Genomic DNA, 22,090 nt, shown 5'->3' with positions numbered 1-22,090 from the left:
CTCTGGGGCTGTGGGTTCTATACCCACCATGGCCCTATCTGTGTGGATTTTGTATGTTCTCCAGATGTTTGCATGGGTTTCCTCTGGGTGCTCCGGTTTCTTCCCACAATACTTAGACATACTGGTTGATTATTGTTAGTGTGTGTGATTGTGTCTTAGAGAACGGGGGCAGGGTCTGATTAAACATTCTCTGTGCTGCACTGCGCTATATTAACATAGGTTAATAAACAATACATAACTGGAATGCTGCTAAACCCAACTGTGCTGATTGTTGTACCATGTGCATTATGTAGACATGATAACATTCTTTCTAACAATGCTGAGCTGCATTTCATGCAATAGAGCAGTGGTCCTCAAACACGTCTGTGCGGGTCCCCTCATTGCCTCGTGTATTAAGGGAGATCACATTTTCTGAAATTATATAACAGTAATTGTTACTCCTGTAAATTATAATGGAATTACTTCACTTTTTAACAAAACTGAAGTGGAAATGTCAGGTTAACAGCAAACAATGTATTTTTCCTCTATATCTGGAATTCAAATTTTGGAGTTATCCTTATTAATAAATGCAGTGAAATTGAAATATATGTTCCCAATTCTGTGTCTCCACTAAAACATCATTGAGCAGGTGCATTATAGTCAACACTACAGTCTGATGACTATGTCCACTTCCCATAATATATATCACTGTTTAGCCACCTAGTGTTCAGAGGTCATTGTATGGATACCTGGAGCGCTGCCCTTTACATTGTGAGTTTACCTGGAAGCAGAAAATACAGCTCTAAACAGCTTTACGTAACAGATTTCTCTCCGCCACAGAACATTCCTCTAAATCAGTACTCGTTCAAAACCAAAAGTTGTCCCATCTACATTTATCTTCCATGACATCATACCTCCCAACCATCCTGATTCAGGCGGGGCAGTCCCGATATGAGGCCTCTGTCCCACCACCCCCCCCCCCCCCCCCCCCCGATCGTTGGGAGGTATCTGGTCACTGCTGCTCAGTGGTGAATGGGTTGCATGGCATTGAAATGGTTTGGAGGGGAGCAGTGCTAGGCACGCCCCCATCGAATCATGGTCACGCACCCTTTCCCAATGCTGCCTACCCAAATGTTGGGAGGTATGCTGTTGCAGAATCCCCTTCATAAACATTAAGGAATGTGTGTGCATTTAGTTGTCAGTATGGTTGAACATACTTTCCAGATTCATCTATTGAATGTGCTTCTTTTAAGAAAAAGCTTCAAGAGGACCAGAGACATCCAGGTTGCATTCATATTTAGTTACAGTTATTTATATAGGGCCTACATATTACACAGCTCTTTTAAGAGAATATTTAATCATTCACATCAGTTCCTGTCCCAGTGGAGCTTATCATCTCTATTTCCAAAGCCCTCACAATCACAGAGAGAACATAGAAACTCCAGCACAGATGGGGCTGAGATCAGAATCTAACCCATGACTCCGGTGCTGTGAGGCTGCAACAATACATACTGTGCCCGTGTGTGTGTATGTATGTATGTGTATGTGTATATATATATATATATATATATATATATATATATATATATATATATATAGATAGATAGATAGATAGATAGATAGATAGATAGATAGATAGATAGATAGATAGATAGATATAAAAAAATGTCCAATCTTCTAAAGTACTAAATGTGGTGCCAGTATCACAATTGTAGTATACAAAAGTATCAGACGACCCTCCAGGTATGAAAGAAATGGACGGTGTCAGGGTTTTACTTAGGATGTTCCAACCAACGTTGAATGTTCTGTCTTGGATTGAATTGGCCTTGAATGCTTTTGTATCTGTGAGTATGTTTTTGCCTGGATGTGACTTTGTTGTATGTCTGTATTTGGCCTGGGGGTTGTGACTTTTATGTGTATATTAGGGGGAAGATTCAGTTATTGTTCCTGAGAACATCGCGGCTGCGCATTTTTACCGTTAGTACGGTCAAAATATCTGCTCAATTTAGCGCGCTGCTCTATGGAGCGCAAGCACAAATGAGCGAGTATTTCACTGACAAAATCCATGCGAGGTCTCCATAGCCGTTCCAGAGACACATCACACATATTTTTTTGTAATTGAATCTCCCCCTACGTGTAGCTATGTTTCTCCTACTAATTATTCATCTTTTTAGAGCATTCAACAATGTTTAATGGGACATCTTTCTATTTTAAAAATCTAATCTCTAACCTCTTTTTAATGTCTCTTTATTCACTGTAATCATTAGATGAGTAAAAACCATCTTACTTGGTTGTCATAGTGAAGGCTCCGCTGATGTTATTTATTTCCACTTCCAACATATCCAGGGATAGCCCTTTTATAGATGTACTCAATGCAAGGAAAGATGTTCTATCTCCTACTTGTAACTTCCAAAGATTTCTTGTTTGTATCTTATCTGAGCAGAAGTCTTTCAGCTGCAGGAAGTCATTGACTCCACTTCCTGCGGATAACAAATCGGATCACACAGATGTCAGGCCTTATAGTAAAGCCTTATATGCAGGGGCATTGATAACATTGTGTAAACATTTGGCTGCATAGGAAACCTGTTAACAGGCTGTTAACGCTTCTGTTCAAATAAGAAAAAATAACTGGAACTTTTCGATAAAACTTCTTTATCCTCTGGAGTCGGGCTGTCATTCTTTGTTGCTTCAGTTCAGAGTCTCACATGATGCTTCCTCATGGCCTATGGCAGGGAAAGATTTCCTGTGGGCTGTGATTTTTTTATTTTTTATTTTAAGCTTTCCTAATTTGGAAATGGTGTCTTGGCAGAGTAAACATTTCTGCATTTTTCTGCAATATTTATGATGTTTTCAGAGGTTGGGAGTAAATATATCTGGAACTTTTCAGCATTTGCTATAAACAATTTGAAGTAGACAGAAAAGTGTCTGTGGGTTATCCGTCATTATTATTAAGTTTAAAGGTGCACTACCACCTAGAAATGACCTTCCCTTGTGGAGCCAAGGGGCTGCTCCGTGCAACCATTTTTCCCAGACTCCGTGGTTTGGTTGCTGGCGGATGGGGGGGATAAAAAGGTGCAATTACAACTATTTTAGGGGGAGTCCTCGCGCTGGGCCTCTGGACATTATGGCAATGCCCATCTGCACTCATTTCCGGGTGCTACAGTACCGGACATCGCAGATGTTCCTGCGCACCTCTACGGGGGAAAAACAATCTGTTGTGCTACATCGAAGTGGAGTGCCTTCACATCCGTTCCAGAGACACTGCGGCACATCATGGAGAATTAAATTCCGCCTTTAAACTCCATTCTAAGCATAGCAACAATATTTTTTTTTCTATAAAATATGAAACAACAAATTAAAAACTTTGTTTTCAATAAGCCGTTTAAGCTAGATATATTGTGCATACAATTACCGGTAATAATATTAATCATAGTTTCTGTTGTCTTTCCGTGAAAGCTTCCACTTAAACAGTTACCACCTAAAACTACAATCAGGAACTTTAAAGTACTTATGAGACAACAGTCCTCAATAGAAACTGTGTAATAATAAGTCCCAGGTGCCAGTTAGTAGAAAGCGGTATAGCAGAGGTATTATCCACACAATTCATCAACAGAAGGAAGGAATGTCCATCAGGAACTCTGTTATATTTTAGTAGATGATAGTCTCCAACAGCAGTTACATAACAGGTCTCAGGTGTCAGTAGATTAGAGACAGCGTGTCCCTCTCTCTCAAATTTTTTTTTAATTCAAACCAGTTTCCATATACTGTGTGTTGGTTACAAGTTAGTAATTTGTCTCTTAAAAACTGTCTCACAGCACTAAGTAGGTTTTGAAGCAGATGCTCCCAGTACTTGTAGCGTAACAGCCCTATATCCTTCCTGCTTTGTGCCATCTTCGGTGGTCACCTTCTTCAATGAGTCAGCACACAAACCTGTCTGGTCTGAAATAAAGTTACGTTCCTCTTGTAAATGTAATACTAAGGCCACGGTTTGCCAGTAATCATGAAGATGACTCGTTTTGTCTGTTTCGTGTAGACTTAATCACAGCCAGGCACACCGCGGGTATTTGAATTTCCCCAAATTAAAATGTTTGGCCACCTAGGTGGTAGTGCATCTTTAATTAAAGTTGAAATCATAGATGGTGTACATTCTCTGTAATGTATGGAAGAGTATCATGGAATGTATATTATTTGCAATGCAATGGGTCATAAATAAACTATTCTCATGTGACTGCACCTTCTCTAACAATCTCCAAGATAATGCAAACCAGAAGACATATGAAACCTGTTTGACATGGAGATATATATAACAAGAAAATCTCCAAAGATATAAAGATAAATTACTTATGATATAGATACATACACATGTATGTTTTATTGAACAACCACTCGTGTTTTTTGGCCTTGCCTAACTAGATTTTAGCTGACTGGCAGGTAGCTTGGCTTCCATGTGTAGTAACAAAGGGACACTTTGTTAAAAAGCCCAGGTAAGAAACACAGAGGTTGGTATTAATAATGAATTAAATAATATTAAAATTGTGTTTGCTGTTTTTTTGTCTCTTTTATTTTCTAGTTTTACTTTTTGCAATTTTTTGCAATTGTTCTAGTATTGCAGTGTTCCCATCACCTTTAGATTATTTTATTTCCTAGAAGCATTGCTTCTCTATACATCACAGGTAATAAACTGGCCGTACGTTCCCTGCCATTTCACTTTCCAGTTTAACATTGCGTAATTTAAGTAATTGTTACCAACGGTATGATGATCAGCTTTACACAATGCTTATAATCACTGTGTAGTAAGAGAACACCATAGTGATCGCAACATCCGTTTCCCTTTTTATACCATCACTCCATCACTAACCTGGTTCTAAGATCAAGTATATCTACTTAATAGGCCTGATTCATTAAGGAAAGTAAAACAAAAAAAAAATAGTTACTTTTCACCTTGGCAAAACCATGTTGCATTGGAGGGGGAGGTAAATCTAAAATGTTGGAACAGATTTATAATTGGAGTAGGGCATGTCCTAGATCAACTTCAAATGTCAGTGTAAAAATAAAACTATCGATTTGTGTGATACATGAAAAAACAGCCAATATTTAACTTATGTGCAAAAGAAAACACTAATTTGCACCCCTTACATTGTAACATAGTTTTGTCCAGAAGAAAACTTACTAATTTTTTGCCTTATTTTCCTTAACGAATCAGATCAAATATGTTCAGGAAAAATGATGTTATATGAGAGCCAGATCAGCAAATATTGCACTTATAATGCTAAGAGCACTGTTTATAGTATCTACTGACAAGCTTAAGTACTTACAGTATAACACCTGTAATATTTACATATTCTTTCTGCATTTAATGATAGAATATTTCATTAACCATATTTAAACGAAGGTCAACTATTTTAATATGTAGATTAATAACTGTGTTGTAACATATGAAAAACCTTCCCTTGTATCTTCCATGCTGCTTTGTATCGTTTCTGTGCTAGTTATTTTTAGATATCATTATATTAATTAGTTTTATTAGGAACGTTATTAGCATATGCTGTGAACAGTTTAGCATATGTGTTAAATCCCCCATCGTAAAGAACCAACACATAAATAATGCAGTTTAATGGCGAGGGTGCGCTTGTTTATATAACTTTGTGCACTACTGTGTGATTGCATGAGGCAATGCTAGAATGCATTTTGCTGAAGAACTGGCCACTGTCCTGTTACCATAAGACCCACGTTCCGGTTTGTATTGCTGCCAGCATTCTATGCCTACTTTGCAGGATTGTGCTGGTCTAGTGGAATAGTAAAAATGTAAATTCCTGCCTGTCACCACTATATCTCTTCAATGTTCAATTTAAGTATCTTGTCCAGTACAATAAAAACAGAAAAAATAAGTCAGCGCTCGGTATATCCCATATTATATATGTGGTACCAGCTGCGTGGCAATATAAATGCCCATATATGTATACAAACAAAAAAGACAGTTGTAAGCACTTATCCTTAACACTGCATATCTGCGTGTATCTAGCAAAATAAAAACATGAGCTATTGGTTCATAATTTTTATCAAAACATTTAAGCCTGCATCCCAACATCAAGGGCACCTCACTGTATCCAGTACAATAAAACCTCATCTCAGCATATGGATGATATACCCTGTATATATGCCTAGCCTGCATTTAGTAAGGAAGTCCAGAAGATGCAAAGATTTGCACCTCCTGCAGGTGCTTCTATCCTATCTCATAGATAATCTTCCTATGAAAGTAGGTAACATCATCCACGCAGCAGGCTGTTAGTATTTCCTTTCCCCTGATTTTCTTCCGCCTTGACTCGACTTTGGACCTTGGCTTTAGCTGGCCTTAACATATTGGTATAGCAGAATGATACCTCAAAGCTGTATTTAATGTCTTATATCTCTTAAACCTGTCCCCATTTAGCTTATTTGTGCATCCCCATTTAGCTTTAATTTAGGGCGTGTGTATATCTTATTTAGAGGTAATTTGCCAAAATGGCCAAAAGCCTAACTAGTGCCAGCTACCTCACAATATAGGAACTATTGATCATGTCATGGAACTTAGGGGGTATTGGCTCAATTTGTCCTCTCACTCTCATTTACATAAAATGCCACTAACATCATGGCCTTAGCAGGAGATGCCATGCGAATAATGGAAGCAAAGGGCCACCTTAATGTGTTAGGTGCTTTCTTATGTACTATTGAATGATAGCATTTGTAATCACGTAAAAGGCCAACTTTAAGAAACATTGTACGCGGTCAATTCTGCTATATAGAATTACAGGCCCATAGCAAAATTATTAACAGCAGAAAACAACGTAACAGCGACTGGTTTACAGCTAGCCTCGCACTACGCAAAGTTTTAAAAGCTTTAAACAGTGTCCCGTGAAAGTTGGCTGAAACGCAGGAAGTCTCCTTTTGAGTAATTACACAATCTATAACACAGCTGGATTAAAATCCTACATTTTGCATATGTTTCTCAGACCTGTTTTTGTTCTCTCCCGAACAGATGATTCAGCGTGAAGCTGATGTGAAAAGTAAAGTTGCCGCTGTAGCTCTGACAGATTCCGTTCACAATGTGTGGCATCAGGAAGCCAATAAAACCATTCGGGAATGGATGCGAGAGGTAATAACTTGTTTGTTTTTTTTGTTTTTTAAGTAAATCAATAGAATAAAACTAAAACAAAGAAAAATGTGTAAATTAATTAAAACAATATACTCATAATTAAGAGTTGTCTTATTAAAACCTAAAATAGTTTAAGAAATCCACTGAATTTTTTCAGAATCTTTTTTATTTAATGTATTTACAAATGAATGTTACTTTTCTGCTCACAATTTGTTCATTTGCTTTCTCGCATAGCAAAACGCAAATTAAATGCACTTGTTAACCCATACTTACCCACTCTCCCAGAATTTCCTGAGACTTCTGATTTCTGGGTAGGTCTCCTGGATCCGCGGGAGAGCAGGCCATTCTTCTGCATCCTGCCCACTTAGTGAAGTGGCAGGATGGGGGCAAATCGCATCATTTTGGCGAATCACCCCCCTCCTTAGACGCATTTCACCTTCCCTCTGGAATCGCCTGGAGGTGTAACAGAGAAAGTCGGCAAGTATACCTTAACCCCTTGCTAATGATGAGTGGGGCACACTGCATGACTCCCTAAAGTGCTAAGGACGAGTCCCACTCTTTCTCTGAATTGAAGGGGTTAAGAAAACCCAATAGATGAACTGTGGGTAGGATAGGAATCTTTTCCTCCATTAGAAACATGCAGTCTGTTGGAAATGTCAGGTATAAGGGGAGGCTCTGTATCTGTATCTGTTCGTTTTGATCAGAAAGCATTAAATAAATGTGGCCAAAAGACACAACCTTTGAAAATCCAAGTAATAAAATATACCCATGATAGATTTTATAGACCATATGCAACTCTTTTTTGTTTTGTCAACTCGAGAAATTGAACACAAATAATTGTTTAATCCTGACACTTTTTCGGCAGCTTTTCCGGCCTTTACGCACCTTCATTAAATGTCATTGACTCTGTTATTGATGGTTAATGGTCGCTTGAATCCTGCAGCCAGGGAGGACATTCCATCGACTGATTGCATTCAGTTGTGACAAAAAGTAAATGGAGCGGCAACCTCAATGGGTTCAGTTCCCGTACCCGTTACATATTTTTATTAGGGTAAAAACTGCTGTAATGTTTTTTTACAGCAGTATTTTTAAGCATCTGCAGTCCTAAAAGTGATATTATGCTTATGGAGGAACACTAATACTAATGCATAGTCTAATGGTGTAACCCTTCCACTCTCTCCAGTTTTTCATCATTCACAACAGACTTGGCAGGCAACTGGCAACTTCTGAAACAAAGTCGACGACGCATTCTTAAAGAAATTATAACCCCTATCATTACACGATCGAGGAATACATTGGAAACATACTGCATGCTTTCTCAAACAAATTTATTTCTCTTCTCTCTTTTTTTTCTTTCTCTCTCTCCACCCTCTCCTCCCCCTTCTCTCCCCCCCCTCTTCCTCCTCCCCCCCCTCTTCCTCCTCCCCCCCCCCCTCTTCCTCCTCTCCCCCCCTCTTCCTCCTCTCTCCCCCCCCTCTTCCTCCTCTCTCCCCACCTCTTCCTCCTCTCTCCCCCCCCTCTTCCTCCTCTCTCCCCCCCCCCTCTTCCTCCTCTCTCCCCCCCCCCTTCCTCCTCTCTCCCCCCCCCCCTTCCTCCTCTCTCCCCCCCCTTCCTCCTCTCTCCCCCCCCTTCCTCCTCTCTCCCCCCCCCCCCTTCCTCCTCTCCCCCCCCCTTCCTCCTCTCCCCCCCCCCTCTTCCTCCTCTCCCCCCCCTCTTCCTCCTCTCTCCCCCCCCCTCTTCCTCCTCTCTCCCCCCCTCTTCCTCCTCTCTCCCCCCCTCTTCCTCCTCTCTCCCCCCCTCTTCCTCCTCTCTCCCCCCCCTCTTCCTCCTCTCTCCCCCCCCCTCTTCCTCCTCTCTCCCCCCCCCTCTTCCTCCTCTCTCCCCCCCCTCTTTCTCCTCTCTCCCCCCCCTCTTTCTCCTCTCTCCCCCCCCCCTTCCTCCTCTCTCCCCCCCCCTTCCTCCTCTCTCCCCCCCCCTTCCTCCTCCCTCCCCCCCCTTCCTCCTCTCTCCCCCCCCTTCCTCCTCTCCCCCCCCCTCTTCCTCCTCTCCCCCCCCTCTTCCTCCTCTCTCCCCCCCCTCTTCCTCCTCTCTCCCCCCCCTCTTCCTCCTCTCTCCCCCCCCTTCCTCCTCTCTCCCCCCCCTTCCTCCTCTCTCCCCCCCCCCTCTTCCTCCTCTCTCCCCCCACCCCCTCTTCCTCCTCTCTCCCCCCACCCCCTCTTCCTCCTCTCTCCCCCCACCCCCTCTTCCTCCTCTCTCCCCCCACCCCCTCTTCCTCCTCTCTCCCCCCCCACCCTCTCTTCCTCCTCTCTCCCCCCCCACCCTCTCTTCCTCCTCTCCCCCCGCCATCCTGCTAATCCTACAATTTAATCACTGTTGCGCTGACTCTCTGCTTATGCACCCTCATGGAAAAAAATGCGGTTTTGTTGCCTAGTGCCAAAATAATTTGTATTTTTAAAAAAAAAACAAAAACATTTCTTACTGACCTTATCCAGTCCGTCTTTTTTGCATAATGTCCTTACAGCATTGAAGAGGGAGGAGTCTTGCACTGTCATTTGCATAACATGCCAGTGACAAAGGACAAGAGGGAAGAAGGGGAAAAGGAGCAAAGTATTTGTGGAAGATAAGGCGTGCATTATATATTCTTGTTAGTGATACATTACACACTTTCACTATGGTCCAAAATGTAATTTATACTTTTTAGCCGTATTTTCAAAATGCAGTAAAAACTTACTTTGCTCATCCAATGTGCTTTTATGCAGACCCAGCCCACTGGAATAAGATCACTGTTTCTGAAACCTTTCTACCAGAAGATCAATATAATGAATGCTTCACATAATGAACTTAATTTTCTCTCATTATGATTGTGCCTATATCGCCAAGTCATAATATAGCTCCATAATTAGGACAGTCTGCAGACACAACATAATGCTGTACTAATATCCTTCAAGGAAGCAGAGGTGTATATTTTTATGTTGACAGATATCTTGTTAAGCCTGGCCTCAAATGCCTTTTATACGCCATACAGTGGCTCTGTTGGGTCATAACCTATAATGATTATTGGGAATGTATGGTCTGTCCGCGTGTCACTTGAGAGTATACAGGCAATTAGATGCCCAAGAACAAATTTTAACAATTAAATAGTCTAAAATTAAGGACATTGAGGGTCCCTAAAGCAATGATTTAAATATGTTAATCTATTCCAAGGAGTAGTCTAAAATAACAGTTGGAAAAAAACCAAATGAAAACCTAAATAACACTGCAAACAACTGCATTAACCAGATTATTTTGCGTATCTTGCTCCACTGGGATACTCTTCATATGTTAATTGTCCAACTTAATGCTTTTATCTGTGGTTTCTATTCTTATTCTTACATACTTCTAATTGCCTATACGCATATACATTAAAATGTTGCACGACTAGTAAAGGCTGCCTTAAAACGATACAATAATAAAATTATAATTGACTCTATTTAAGTGAGGCCAAGCAGCCAGATATTCTTTGAGACTTATCATGATGAGGGTGGGGTGTGTGAAAAGATTGAATGATATTTAAAATATATAACTAATAGCGGCTTGTCTGATTCTCTAATTGCTGTCATTACCGAGAGACGAGAGAAAAAAAGAAGTCGTTTTAGACCTTTTCTGTTGTAACATTGTCGGCCTATTTTTAGCAAGCATACAAGTCATGGATTTTCAATGTATGAGGAGCTGAGATGAATGATAAAGCAAATCGCTCATTTGCATATCTTGACAGTCCTCCTCGTAGTATTTCTCTCCCAAACCCCAGTCACAGTTCACATAAAAGATGTGTTAATTGTGTGCTAATGTATAGCGTTTTACAAGTCTCTGATACAGTATTCTGTCAGTGGCAATACTAATTTACTTTAAGAAGAAAAAATTGATGGACTGTGCACGTAAGAAGCAAATCTATGATTCCTGCTTGCTTTAAAATTAATTATCATTTTTAATTTAGTTAAGGCTAAACTAAATGTTATTTTTCTAGTTATCTTATAATTTTTACACTTATACCTTAAGGGATTATTTCAATTATTTTAAAATATTTTAATAGTTTAATTGATCTTGCAAAAAAATGAAATCTATAGATAGATAGATAGATACACATAGAACATATACTGCCTAAGCTCACACAGTAACCTTCCTTTTATCTCCTGGCTGCTCTCCCTGGACTTAGAACAGTAGGTTGCCTTGGCAAATCTATTCAAACCTCCTTTCCTTGGCCTTTATTGGTGGGGATTCAAGGCTTTCAAATGTTCCCCTCACTGCTATACAGCTGACATCTTCTTCCAGACAGAATGAATTAAGGAAATACAATAAGACACTTGATCTACCAGTCAAGGATCTTTCCATGTCGTGGATGGATTCCATGGTGCACAAGCAGGGTAGCAAGCATCTAAAATACACAATACATACTTGTTTACCAGACTAGCAATCAACTTTTTTTTTTTGGCAAACATGATTGATGGGAGAAATCTGTCTGGACTTTGTAAAAAAAAAAAAATGTAAAAAAATCTTTTTTAACACGAAATGAAAACCGTAAAACAAAGAAGTGGAATCTAACTTTTTCTTTTCACATTTTTTTTTTTTTTTTTTTATCATTGAGGTATCGACATGAAAGAGAGTGAATGTATTTGTGTGTGTGGGGTACTGTGACATTTGCAGAATGTATCATTTTGTTGTTAGAACTCTATGATGGATGTTTACCAATCAATCAAAGATGTCGTATTTACATGGCCTATAATCCCTTTCACATTAGTTTTAAAAGAAGAATTCCTAGCCAGTCTCTTTTCAGATAGAGGGCTATTGACATGTATCTACATTTTAAGTCCAATCTTTGTCATTGTTTGTGGAATATCATTTATAAATTTGACAGTGCTTACAGATGATGAGAAACACAAATAACAAAATTAATCAAATAAAAGCCTCTATTTTTTTTATATTATTTAGAAATCTATAAGACAAATTTTCAGAATATACAAGAACAAATAGTAGCATTGCAGTTTTTTGTAGGTAGCAGACTTACAAAAAAGTTAAGTACCTTTTAAGCATGCATCTGCATTCTTGACTGTCTTCTGGAAATCACTATTTCCTTTCCAAAGTCTCTCTGGAGGTTGCAAAATATGGCAGCCAGTTACACAGACACTCTGTATTTCATGTGCAGGCAGAGGGGGGAGGAAAAGAATTTCCATTACATGAAGCAGAGCGGTAGGTGAGTATTAAAGCGTCTCTGCTCACTATTACATCATGTGACTGTGGTTGCCATGGTAGACCATTACATACTGTGAAATTATAAATAATTAGAAGCAGCCTGAAGCAACAAACGAGGGAAAATGTAAATATCAACAATCTTCTTATAGCCTGTCACAGTGATTTGTGTTAAAAAAGAAAAAAACAAAAAAAAAAACCTACACACCTCATTTTTTCATGCCTTTTCTGCTTTTAAGCTTTCCTGAAAAACCGCAATCCTGCTTATAATGTTTCAGTGGAAGGCGGAGCTGGGAACATTACTATGTCTTGTGCAAAATATTTATTGTAAAGATTACAGGTGCTAAGCCATGTGCCAGCTAGATATGTTAACTTGATAGTTTACACTTTATAAATCTGTGAACAGTGAGAACACTTTGTCACTATGTACAATATGCCATGTTCATATTTCCCTTTAAAAAAATAATACACTATTAACCCTGCGTTTTATATATTGTTACTGCATCATTTTGTTTATAATCAGTGTGCTCAGCCGATGATGTATCTTTGTTTTTATTTTGCCTGTTGTGTGTTTGCAGAATTGCTGTAATTGGGTGTCCAGCTGTGAACCGTTAGACACCTCGGTGGAATCCATGCTACCGGACTGCCCCCGCGTTTCAGCAGGTATAGTTCTACAGATGCTTTCACTGTCCATTATGTTTGTGTGCAGAAATGTAAGTAGCGAATGGAAGGTTCCACTGAAGACATGTACATCTGCTGCCACTCTCTATAAAGTGAGGTTATTGTCACTTTCTCAGGTACCAGTCTCATAGGTAACAGACTTCCTCTGTACTGTTGGTGGATTGGCACACTGGCGGTAAATCACGACAAGTGATCCTAATGTGGATAACTTTAAGCTTTTTGAACATTGTCTAAATGCTGTAAAGTCTGTTTTCAGCTTTTGTAATCACTTCACTTTTCAACAATGCTGCAGTGGAAGGTCGGGTTAAGACTGAATATTTTCCATTTATGCTTCCAGCGTGAACATTAAAAAAGACTTAGTTGGCCTTTAATGATGTAAGCCTTTCTTACACTATCTAACTATACTACAATACGTAAAGCTCTGCAGGGTATACAATTCAGGGAACTACAGGGATTGGCTGGTGCTCCTGTTAAAGCAACACTCACTCCTAATATTAAAGTAGTTTATGTTATGTGATTTTCTTGTTTTTGCAGCAGGCATCTCTGTAACATTTGTAAAACTCTAAGCAGATCGTTAACACCATTTATTTAATGCAGTTAACACAAATTATCACCTGGAAATATTATATTTGACTTTCAAGCATTATGTAAGTAATACTTCAGAACCACAGTGTCTAGTTTCACTGTTACTGAAATACACCCCACTACACATTTCTTTTTACATCAATTGCTTGTATCTTGTATGTAAGCAAATATTACTTATATTTATATGTGTGTATGTATATAGATATATTTATATATATATGTATATAATGTATGTATATGTGTGTGGCATACATTAGAATATGGAGATTGGTGTTGACCAATTGTTTCTGAAGTTAAAATTGTGTGTACTTAATTTGGGAAAATGGCACTGTCTTACAGGAAAATGTATATAAAATGAAAAATGGTTGTGCATACAGCTTTCAAGTGTTTATGAGGAAAAAAACAATTGACCTTCTGCATTTACCTCTATAAGATGTCCTAGACCCTAGAGGAGTACTTGGAATGCGTGCACCTGTATGCAAGCTGGGATTGTTGGATATTCATAGTAAACTATGTTAGCCTGACCAGCTAGTGTTAGCCTTATCTGTGGCCTGTCTAGGTGGTTCTAACTTCCAGCTGTGCTTTAAATATATGAATACTAAAAATCAAGTTACTGCATATACATAAAGCACACCCTTCTCTTATACGGTATATTGTGTGTATGTATACAGTTGTAGGTGGGAGATTTACTAAGGTACACTTGGCATAGAATATACTGAAATATGCAACATAATTTGCTGGAGATGTCAGACAATGTGTTTAATTAAAATACAGATGAAAGATAATACATCTTTCATGGTTTAGTCGCTTGCATTATCTTAGAAATGATATCAAGTAAAAACAATCTCACGCATGTGTTAAATGTAATTAGAAAAATAATTCTGTTACAACGGTGGGAGGATAGAGCACAACTGAAATAACTTTTATCCGTTTACCATTGTAGATTGTGCTGGAAGTTTATTTTTACATAGTACTGTATGTTCAAATAGAAGTTTGTTGTGTTTGTAAATGTAATATACAGATCATCATTATCATCACCATTTATTTATATAGCGCCACTAATTCCGCAGCGCTGTGTGTACAGATGTGCGTGTATGTATGTAAAATATATATATATATATAATATGTATGTATAATTAATGTGTGTGTGTGTGTATGTATTTGTATGTGTATATATAATGTATATATGTGTGTGTATATTTTTTTTTTTTATTAAAACAGCCTTTTGATATGCAAGTCCCCAATCTGTAAAGCAGGTGAGTATAAGGGAAGTTTGGGTGATCTCTGGCTCATCATTGTAAAGGTATGCTCTCTTGTGAATATATTGATCATCCTTCAGTAAATAAAAGCCTTGGTGTCCCAGCAGTCCAGCCAGGGGAAGACAAGACCGTCTGACAGCTTCTAATGTATGAATGGAGGAGCTATATGATAAGATATTCACCATATGTTCATTGTGTGGGGCAGAAACAGCATGAGATCTGTATGGAGAAGAGAGTGCATATGGGAGGTATGCTTGGAATATTTTTATTTTTTTTCAATGGGATGATATGCAAAGCATACTAAACAATTGACAGCATACGGTGTACATCACGCATAGTGATTTTAATATATTAAGGGTGAGCTGCGTTTTTTTTAAAAATATAGTTGTTTTTTTTTGTTTAAGGAATTGTTAAGTTAAGATGTCAGAACTCTGCAGGATATTATGATCGTATCAGGATCTTGAGTCAGCAGAGTTTTATTATATTTAAATTTACACAACGTGCTAAAGTTTGCATTTTGACAATAATGATGTTAAACAGCTCTTCTGGGTGAAATCAGGATATAGTGGTGGAACCAAAGTATAATATTTATGGGGTAACTTACTTCTGGAGGATCTCTACCAATGCTTTATTTATTTATTCATTCATGGAAAAGAAAACTAAATTGGATAGACTGGAGGCAGCTTATGACCCACCAAGGTGCAATGTCCAAGGTTTTGTAATATTTAGGAAAAGAAATTGGACTAAATGATACCAACACTGGTGATTGCACTGAGCTGTGAGTGTTGGGCTGATATATAAAAGTTACCCCTGGTTTGTCATACATGGCTGTGTGCTTAGTCTCTCCTTATTATATGCTGCTGTTTGCTTTCCTCCCTGCTGGTAGCATTAAAAAGTATAGTTTTGTGCCTTGAGATGAGCTATCTAATCATCTGATTACTGAGGTTTTAGAATAGAGAAGATTTTAAAAGCTGTATAACAATAACTGTCAGTGCTCAGCCACATCCCTCTAATAAGCTCTTCAGACCGGTGTCTTTGTCATATACAAGCACTTTATTAAAAAAAAACTACATTTTAAAAACCTCCCTGAGTTATATTCGCTTGCTCTTTTATTATCGCACTGACATGTTAATCTGCAAAGAAATAAATAGGGGGAAATGTGAAATTACAGGCAGAAAATACATTTCCCCAGCTATAATTCTAGATTGAATGCTCCACGTAAACACGCTCTAGACAGCATGCTGGTATCGTTTTGGCAGAATCAAAGTAGTGAAACTACACAGAGGACATGAATGCTACAGGCTCAGTGTTCTGATAAAGGCACGTGCGCAGCTTGTTAGACACAGACCTGTGAGGCTGATGTTAATAACGTTCACTCATTTCAGGTATTCACCCTACAAACAAATTAATAACCCATTGATGGGCGGCGTTTTTGTAACCTTTCATGGGTACGCTCACATTTAGACAAGTCTGTGCACGCAGCGAGTGCTGGTGATATTTGTAGGAAGCCGCAAGAAGCTCTGCTATAAATAAGGAGCGCCAGCTGTTGCAGAGGATTGCTGAAGGAATGATGCTTGTTCACAGTGAAATTGTAGTTATTTTGCTGATTGCTGTTGCTTGGAGAGAAAAAAGACAAAAGGACGTTATTTTAACTGAAATTATATCTTTCTTTCGGAGGCGGAGTTGTGCCTGTGAATGGAAGGTTGGGGTGTTTTCAGGGACTTGTATGTTAAATTGTGTTTGCTGATGACGGGAGGCATGTGTTCTCGGTGAGGCCTGTCCACCGGGGGATTACGCCTGGGCTAAGAGTGCCCTCTTGGCACATTCAGAAGGGGTTTGAGAAGCTCATGAACCCTCCGCATGTGGCCGGTACTGTGACAGATAGCAACAATAGTATAATGGACACAGGCAAAGCGCTATGGAACAAACATCCACAAGAGATAGCAGGCAGTGTATAATTATAATGTGCTGCAGCGTTCTAGACTACATTGTACCCTTCTATGAAAGAGGAGATAATAAGAGAAGCAGCTGGTTATAGTGGAGAGTCAATCAAATTGATGCTAGAAATGAATTAGCTCCAACAACTCTGTTAACAGACCTCAGATAAAAAAAAAAAAAAGAGAGAGCAGCCAGAGCGCTGAGTGATCAAATAAAATCATACAAGAAAAATGATAGTAAATATTAGTGCTTCAATTACAAGGGATATTAGTAGGGTCCCTGGGCTAATCGCAGAAAGCCAATCAGAGCCCGCCCTGCCAGAGGCTGCAGGGTTTCCAGTAAGTGGTCCATTACGCTCAAATAATTAAAATGTTGTGGAGGATTTATTTATCCAATTAATTAATTGTTAATTGTAACTTCTTTGTATAGGACTTAAGAAAGGAGACGATGTGCCGATTACTAAGTGTATTCACGGCTAGACCACTACCTGGGAGAGTGATACTGGAATGGCAGACAATCTGCTGGATTTCTCACCATGTTCACTTGAATGTCAGAAATTGGATGGCAAGGAGTGGAAAGTGAAAGTTGGATGTTGTGTATTTTTTATTTATATTCCCCAGCTGATACAAATATGAGTTTTTCCAGCATGGAAAGCAGTAGCATTCCTAGCGCTGGCACCACTGCAAGCTGGCATATTCAGGTGAGCGAGGAACGCCCACCTGCGGGACAAAGGATGAGCGCTGCCCATTCTCTATGATTTATGCGCTAGGTATGCTAGGTATTCTAGAAAGCTAGAAATGCTCTAGTATTCAAAGTACCCTTCTGACACCACCCTAATGGCTAATAAGTAACATAAGCTCGTTAGCCAATGCCCGCATGGTTATCTGACTTACAAAGACCTGCAACAAAGTAAAAAAAAGCAAAAAAACAAATAAGCTAATGGAGCATTCTTCGTTTCTTCTGTTTTCTACATATATATGACCCAGCACAAGAGGGCTATGGATATATATTATATATATATATATATATATATATATATATATATATATATATATATATATATATATATATATATATTATATCCATAGCCCTCTTGTGCTGGGTCAGAGAACTTATAATGGCAAAGTAGTTTTCTAAATTGTGTTCTAGTCTGCCGCTAAGTACCTATGACCATAGTTTACCGCTGTTCCTGTTCATTTGTTATATAGAACTTCTGTATTTCTTGTCTTCTGCTGACATAGAGGAGAAAAAGCAAAAACTGAGTGAAGATAATCCCTACTGATGAAGTCTTTTGCACTTAAAACTTGTTATTCCCCTAAATCTGCTAAATTAAAGCTGGGTGTCTCATCTTGCTTTTGCAGTGACCTATAACCTATGTGGAGTAGGTTAGGTTTTTCCTTCCAGCGTGCCCTGAAAACACTTAATACAAGCTTATTAAATTCCTAGACCACCCTATTTTCCTTTTCAGACTAATCTACACAATTGCACCCCTCTTCACAGCTCATGTAAAACTTGCAGGTATTCTCTTGCTATAATAAAGCACCCCTAAATCAATATTGCTGTGTGGCCAGGTCATAAAGCTTCAATAAGTACTTTCCCCATTGCAGTCTTACTGGCTATATGCTCCTGATTTGATCTTGTGTGGTACGCCTTTTAGTTGGCCTATAGGAGAATGTGGTATGTATTTTGCTTTTGCTTCGGTTGAAATGATGTGTTGAATTTTTTTCCCCATCACAAGTTTATGGCAGTTCTGCTAATCCAAGTCATTTACAACAATGTGATAGCGTGCAGTAATCCCGGATATCATACATTTCAAAATACTGTACATCGCTAAAGGGATTTATTGATTTCTAATTTGGGTACATACAGAAGCGTATCTGGTTAAGACTAAAACCCCAAATTTGTCTAAATTGCATGAAATTATTTGTTTCCTCGGCTTTATAGAAATTGATTTACAGACATTGCTGCAAAGTGACAAGCGTGCTCTCTGAGATTACATTTGTATGTCAGATAGGGAAGGGATGATCTACAGCGTGTGAGACAGCATTTGAGGTTAGGGTATTGTAACAAGTGGTTTGGAGAATTGCTTGTGATCATATCCATTTACAGTGTTTACCGCGAATACATCATCACAAAGGATCCTATTATCTGTGATGTCCTAGCTCTGTGTGGTGTATATGTGTCTGTCTGGGACTGCCTAGTACGTCTGCTTTATAAATACCATTTACCATCAGATATATAAATAACTTTATTTACAGAAAGATGCAAACGCATCGAGTGACTCAATACATGACCGAACATTGTAGTTGTTTTAATTACTGGCTTATAGTGAATCTGTACAATCTTTGTGATAGATATGTTATTAGAACGCAGTATGTAAATAAAATCATGCACTGTGCCAGGTACACTAATCCAGAGTAACCAATCACATTTGTATTTTCATTTTTCTAGTGCAGCATAAGAAGTGAAACCAAACCTCTAATGCTGTTGCATACAGCAACGTTGTGCACATGGTGGTTTTTAATTGCATAAGCTGCTGTTGATTTTAAAATATTTTCCCTGCTACTTTGATGCTGGAAAAAATATTTCCACCACAAACAATTAAAAAATTGTACAAGTTGGAAACACGAAAAAGTAACTTGTATAAATAACTCATGTGTTGTATCGTGAATTTTGTTCAGAAAATTCTATTGTCCAGACAGATTAATTTTATTTCATTGTACTTTGGTATAAAAACGGATAAGTTTATGGTTGTGCATTGTATACAGTTATATCTACACAGCAATCCTGTTGATTTATCCAAGTGCAATGAAAATAAATAAATCTGTTTTGCAGAATAGAATTTTCTGAAGGTAGAATTCCCCTTTAACACTTTTAATGCCACTGGAATAGGATGTACATTGGGGGCTGTTAGGAAGCAACTGACGTAAATCCTATGTTGCGCAAGGCTCCTTTCCTCGCTATCCTAAGCTGCAACTGTTGTTCACTCCTTAAAACGTTAATGAGCTCGGGGAGACAGGAAACACCAGTGTTGTTATCACTGTTCTTTCCTGCATGAAAGAAATATTCTAGTAAGACTGTGACAGCTCTCCTAGTTTTAGATGTTTACATGCTCTGACATAAGCTTGAACGCCTGTGACCTATGGTATTGCTCACTTACACGTGCATTACCAGTAAAGAGTAGCAAAAATAAAGTAATAAAAAATGACAAGCAAAAAAATATTTTAAAGTACAAAGAAGGTACAGACACACACATTTTATGCATAAAGTCACAGGATAAGATAAGGCGTTTATTTGGTGGGTTGAATTAGTTTTGTGAAAATAGCTTAGGAAAGGAACAAAAACAATTCCCTGTATAATGTCTATAAATTAAAAAGAAAAAAGATATCCATATCTGTTCTAAACGAAAAAACAATATCAAATTTGTTTGGGAAGAGAAAAAAATCATTTGTGACGAAACAGAGGCAGCTTAAGGGCTAAGGAACTTGTCACACTGAATTTTATCAAGCAAGAGGACCCATAAATGCTTCAGTATACATGGATTTTACAGCAGCGGGTCTCTGTCTGTATATATTACTGTATTTGTAAAAGTACAAGGAGATGTCTAGGAACTATTCAAAAGTGATGTAAGGTTATTTAGCATCGAAGACCAAAATTATCAAATGCTTCCAAACACAGTCACGGTGCAGTGTGGGAATAGTCTGGCAGTCCGTTTTATTATTATTATGCATGTAACATAGAAAAGCAGGGACAACAAATCTACATATCATTTTGCATGTAATCAATATTTAAATAACAAAAGTAAAACAAAACTGTAGCACTTTATCAATACCTGAAAGTAAAATGTTAAAAAAATGAAGCCGTTGTGTTTAAACTTAGAATAGTATTTCATTTCCCTATATTCATAAGCAGAAAACAACATTGCACAGTTTCCAGGACATGGATGGAAAGCTGTTTCCCTGACAGTTCTACCTCTGTATGTGGGAGTCCTCAGCCTTTGTTATGTGGATGATGTCAATCGCTAAAGCTCTCCTGTCTCTCAAGAAGAAGACGGAAGTCCACAATGCACTATATAACTAAGGCTGGGTACACACTACAGAGGATTTCTACCCATGCGATGTCGTTAATGATTTTACCAACGACTGAAAGTCCCGATCAGCATTCTGATCCATGTGTACTCACTATACACGTTTTACAAGATTTACCTTCAGATCTGTGCTCTTCATCTAATAATCATCTGCTGTAAAGATCATGACTCTGTAAACTCTATGGTGATCTGCCTACACTGCTGGTGGTGAGTGCATACACACGGCAGAATTTGCCCGACATCGTTCCATCATTTATAGAGATTTTTAGTCTGTTTAAAAAATCAAAAGATATGATGAGCTGTGGATCCTGGGAGCATAAGCACTAATGTGATATCAGACCTAATGGTCGCTTATCGTGTAATTGGCCCGATAATCGGGTTCAAATCCTGTAGCATGTACCCAGCCTTAGCCTTGTCTGCTCATTCATGACAACGATCTCAGGACAAGTATAGAAATGTTTGTTGTTTTTTTTCATCTCTTGTACACCCACACAGGGTATAACATGCCATCCTCTTGGTACTTAAACTATAGCGTTCATTAGCACCATTCTTTGTGCCCCTAATAAATTGTATTATTATCACAGATTGTTTATTGTAAACGCAAACATAGATAAATGTGCATCACATAATCTAAGGGATATTATACAATGGTATTTCTTAAGTAACCTAAAGTATTTCTTCTTTACGCAATAAAACTGGATTGCCTTGTTTAAGAAACATTTTGTTTTAAAGTTATTGCTTGATAAAGACAAGCAATAGTCTCCAGTTTTCACTCTCCAGGTTGTCCAGCAGGGGCTCTGTTCCACTGGAATCTATAGCTGATGATTAAGGTTAATGTGAAGGATTAAGAGACAACCAATGTCACATGAATACTGCATGTAAAGAGGTGAAGGTTTGTGTTCAAAATGGGTTATGTCTATGCCACATGAATGTACATGTTATATATATATATATATATATATAAGTTTTAATTTTAGTTGAATAGAAAGACAATTAAATTATAATTAGGACTTTAGAACTGACAAGGTGATGAGCCTTTCCTAAGGACTGCCTGAGCCTGTGTGTCATACATAGTCTAAATTCTGAGGGTCTGCAGCACATTTCATAGCAGGAGAAGATTTATACCAAGGTAACTCTCCTGCTTTAAAAAATATCTGTCCTCTTTTCTTCCCGTGTGAATTAATAGGTGTCTTAAAGCAAAGCGTT

At 38.4% G+C, this 22,090-nt stretch overlaps 1 protein-coding gene across 1 annotated transcript in view; it reads left to right on the top strand.

Annotated features, from left to right (window-relative positions):
* Window positions 1-22,090, top strand: part of ARB2A (ARB2 cotranscriptional regulator A) — a 342,205-nt gene that overhangs the window by 221,291 nt on the left and 98,824 nt on the right. The window contains exons 9-10 of the mRNA XM_075180973.1: window positions 6,995-7,111; window positions 12,913-12,997. Coding sequence (XP_075037074.1) covers window positions 6,995-7,111; window positions 12,913-12,997 — 202 coding nt within the window. The remainder of the gene's footprint in view (window positions 1-6,994; window positions 7,112-12,912; window positions 12,998-22,090) is intronic.

The sequence above is a fragment of the Mixophyes fleayi genome, chromosome 1 (genome assembly GCF_038048845.1).
Source record: "Mixophyes fleayi isolate aMixFle1 chromosome 1, aMixFle1.hap1, whole genome shotgun sequence".
NCBI classification, from domain to species: domain Eukaryota; kingdom Metazoa; phylum Chordata; class Amphibia; order Anura; family Limnodynastidae; genus Mixophyes; species Mixophyes fleayi.
Note: the sequence above shows the minus strand (reverse complement) of the source record. Positions and strands in the feature narration are given on the sequence as shown.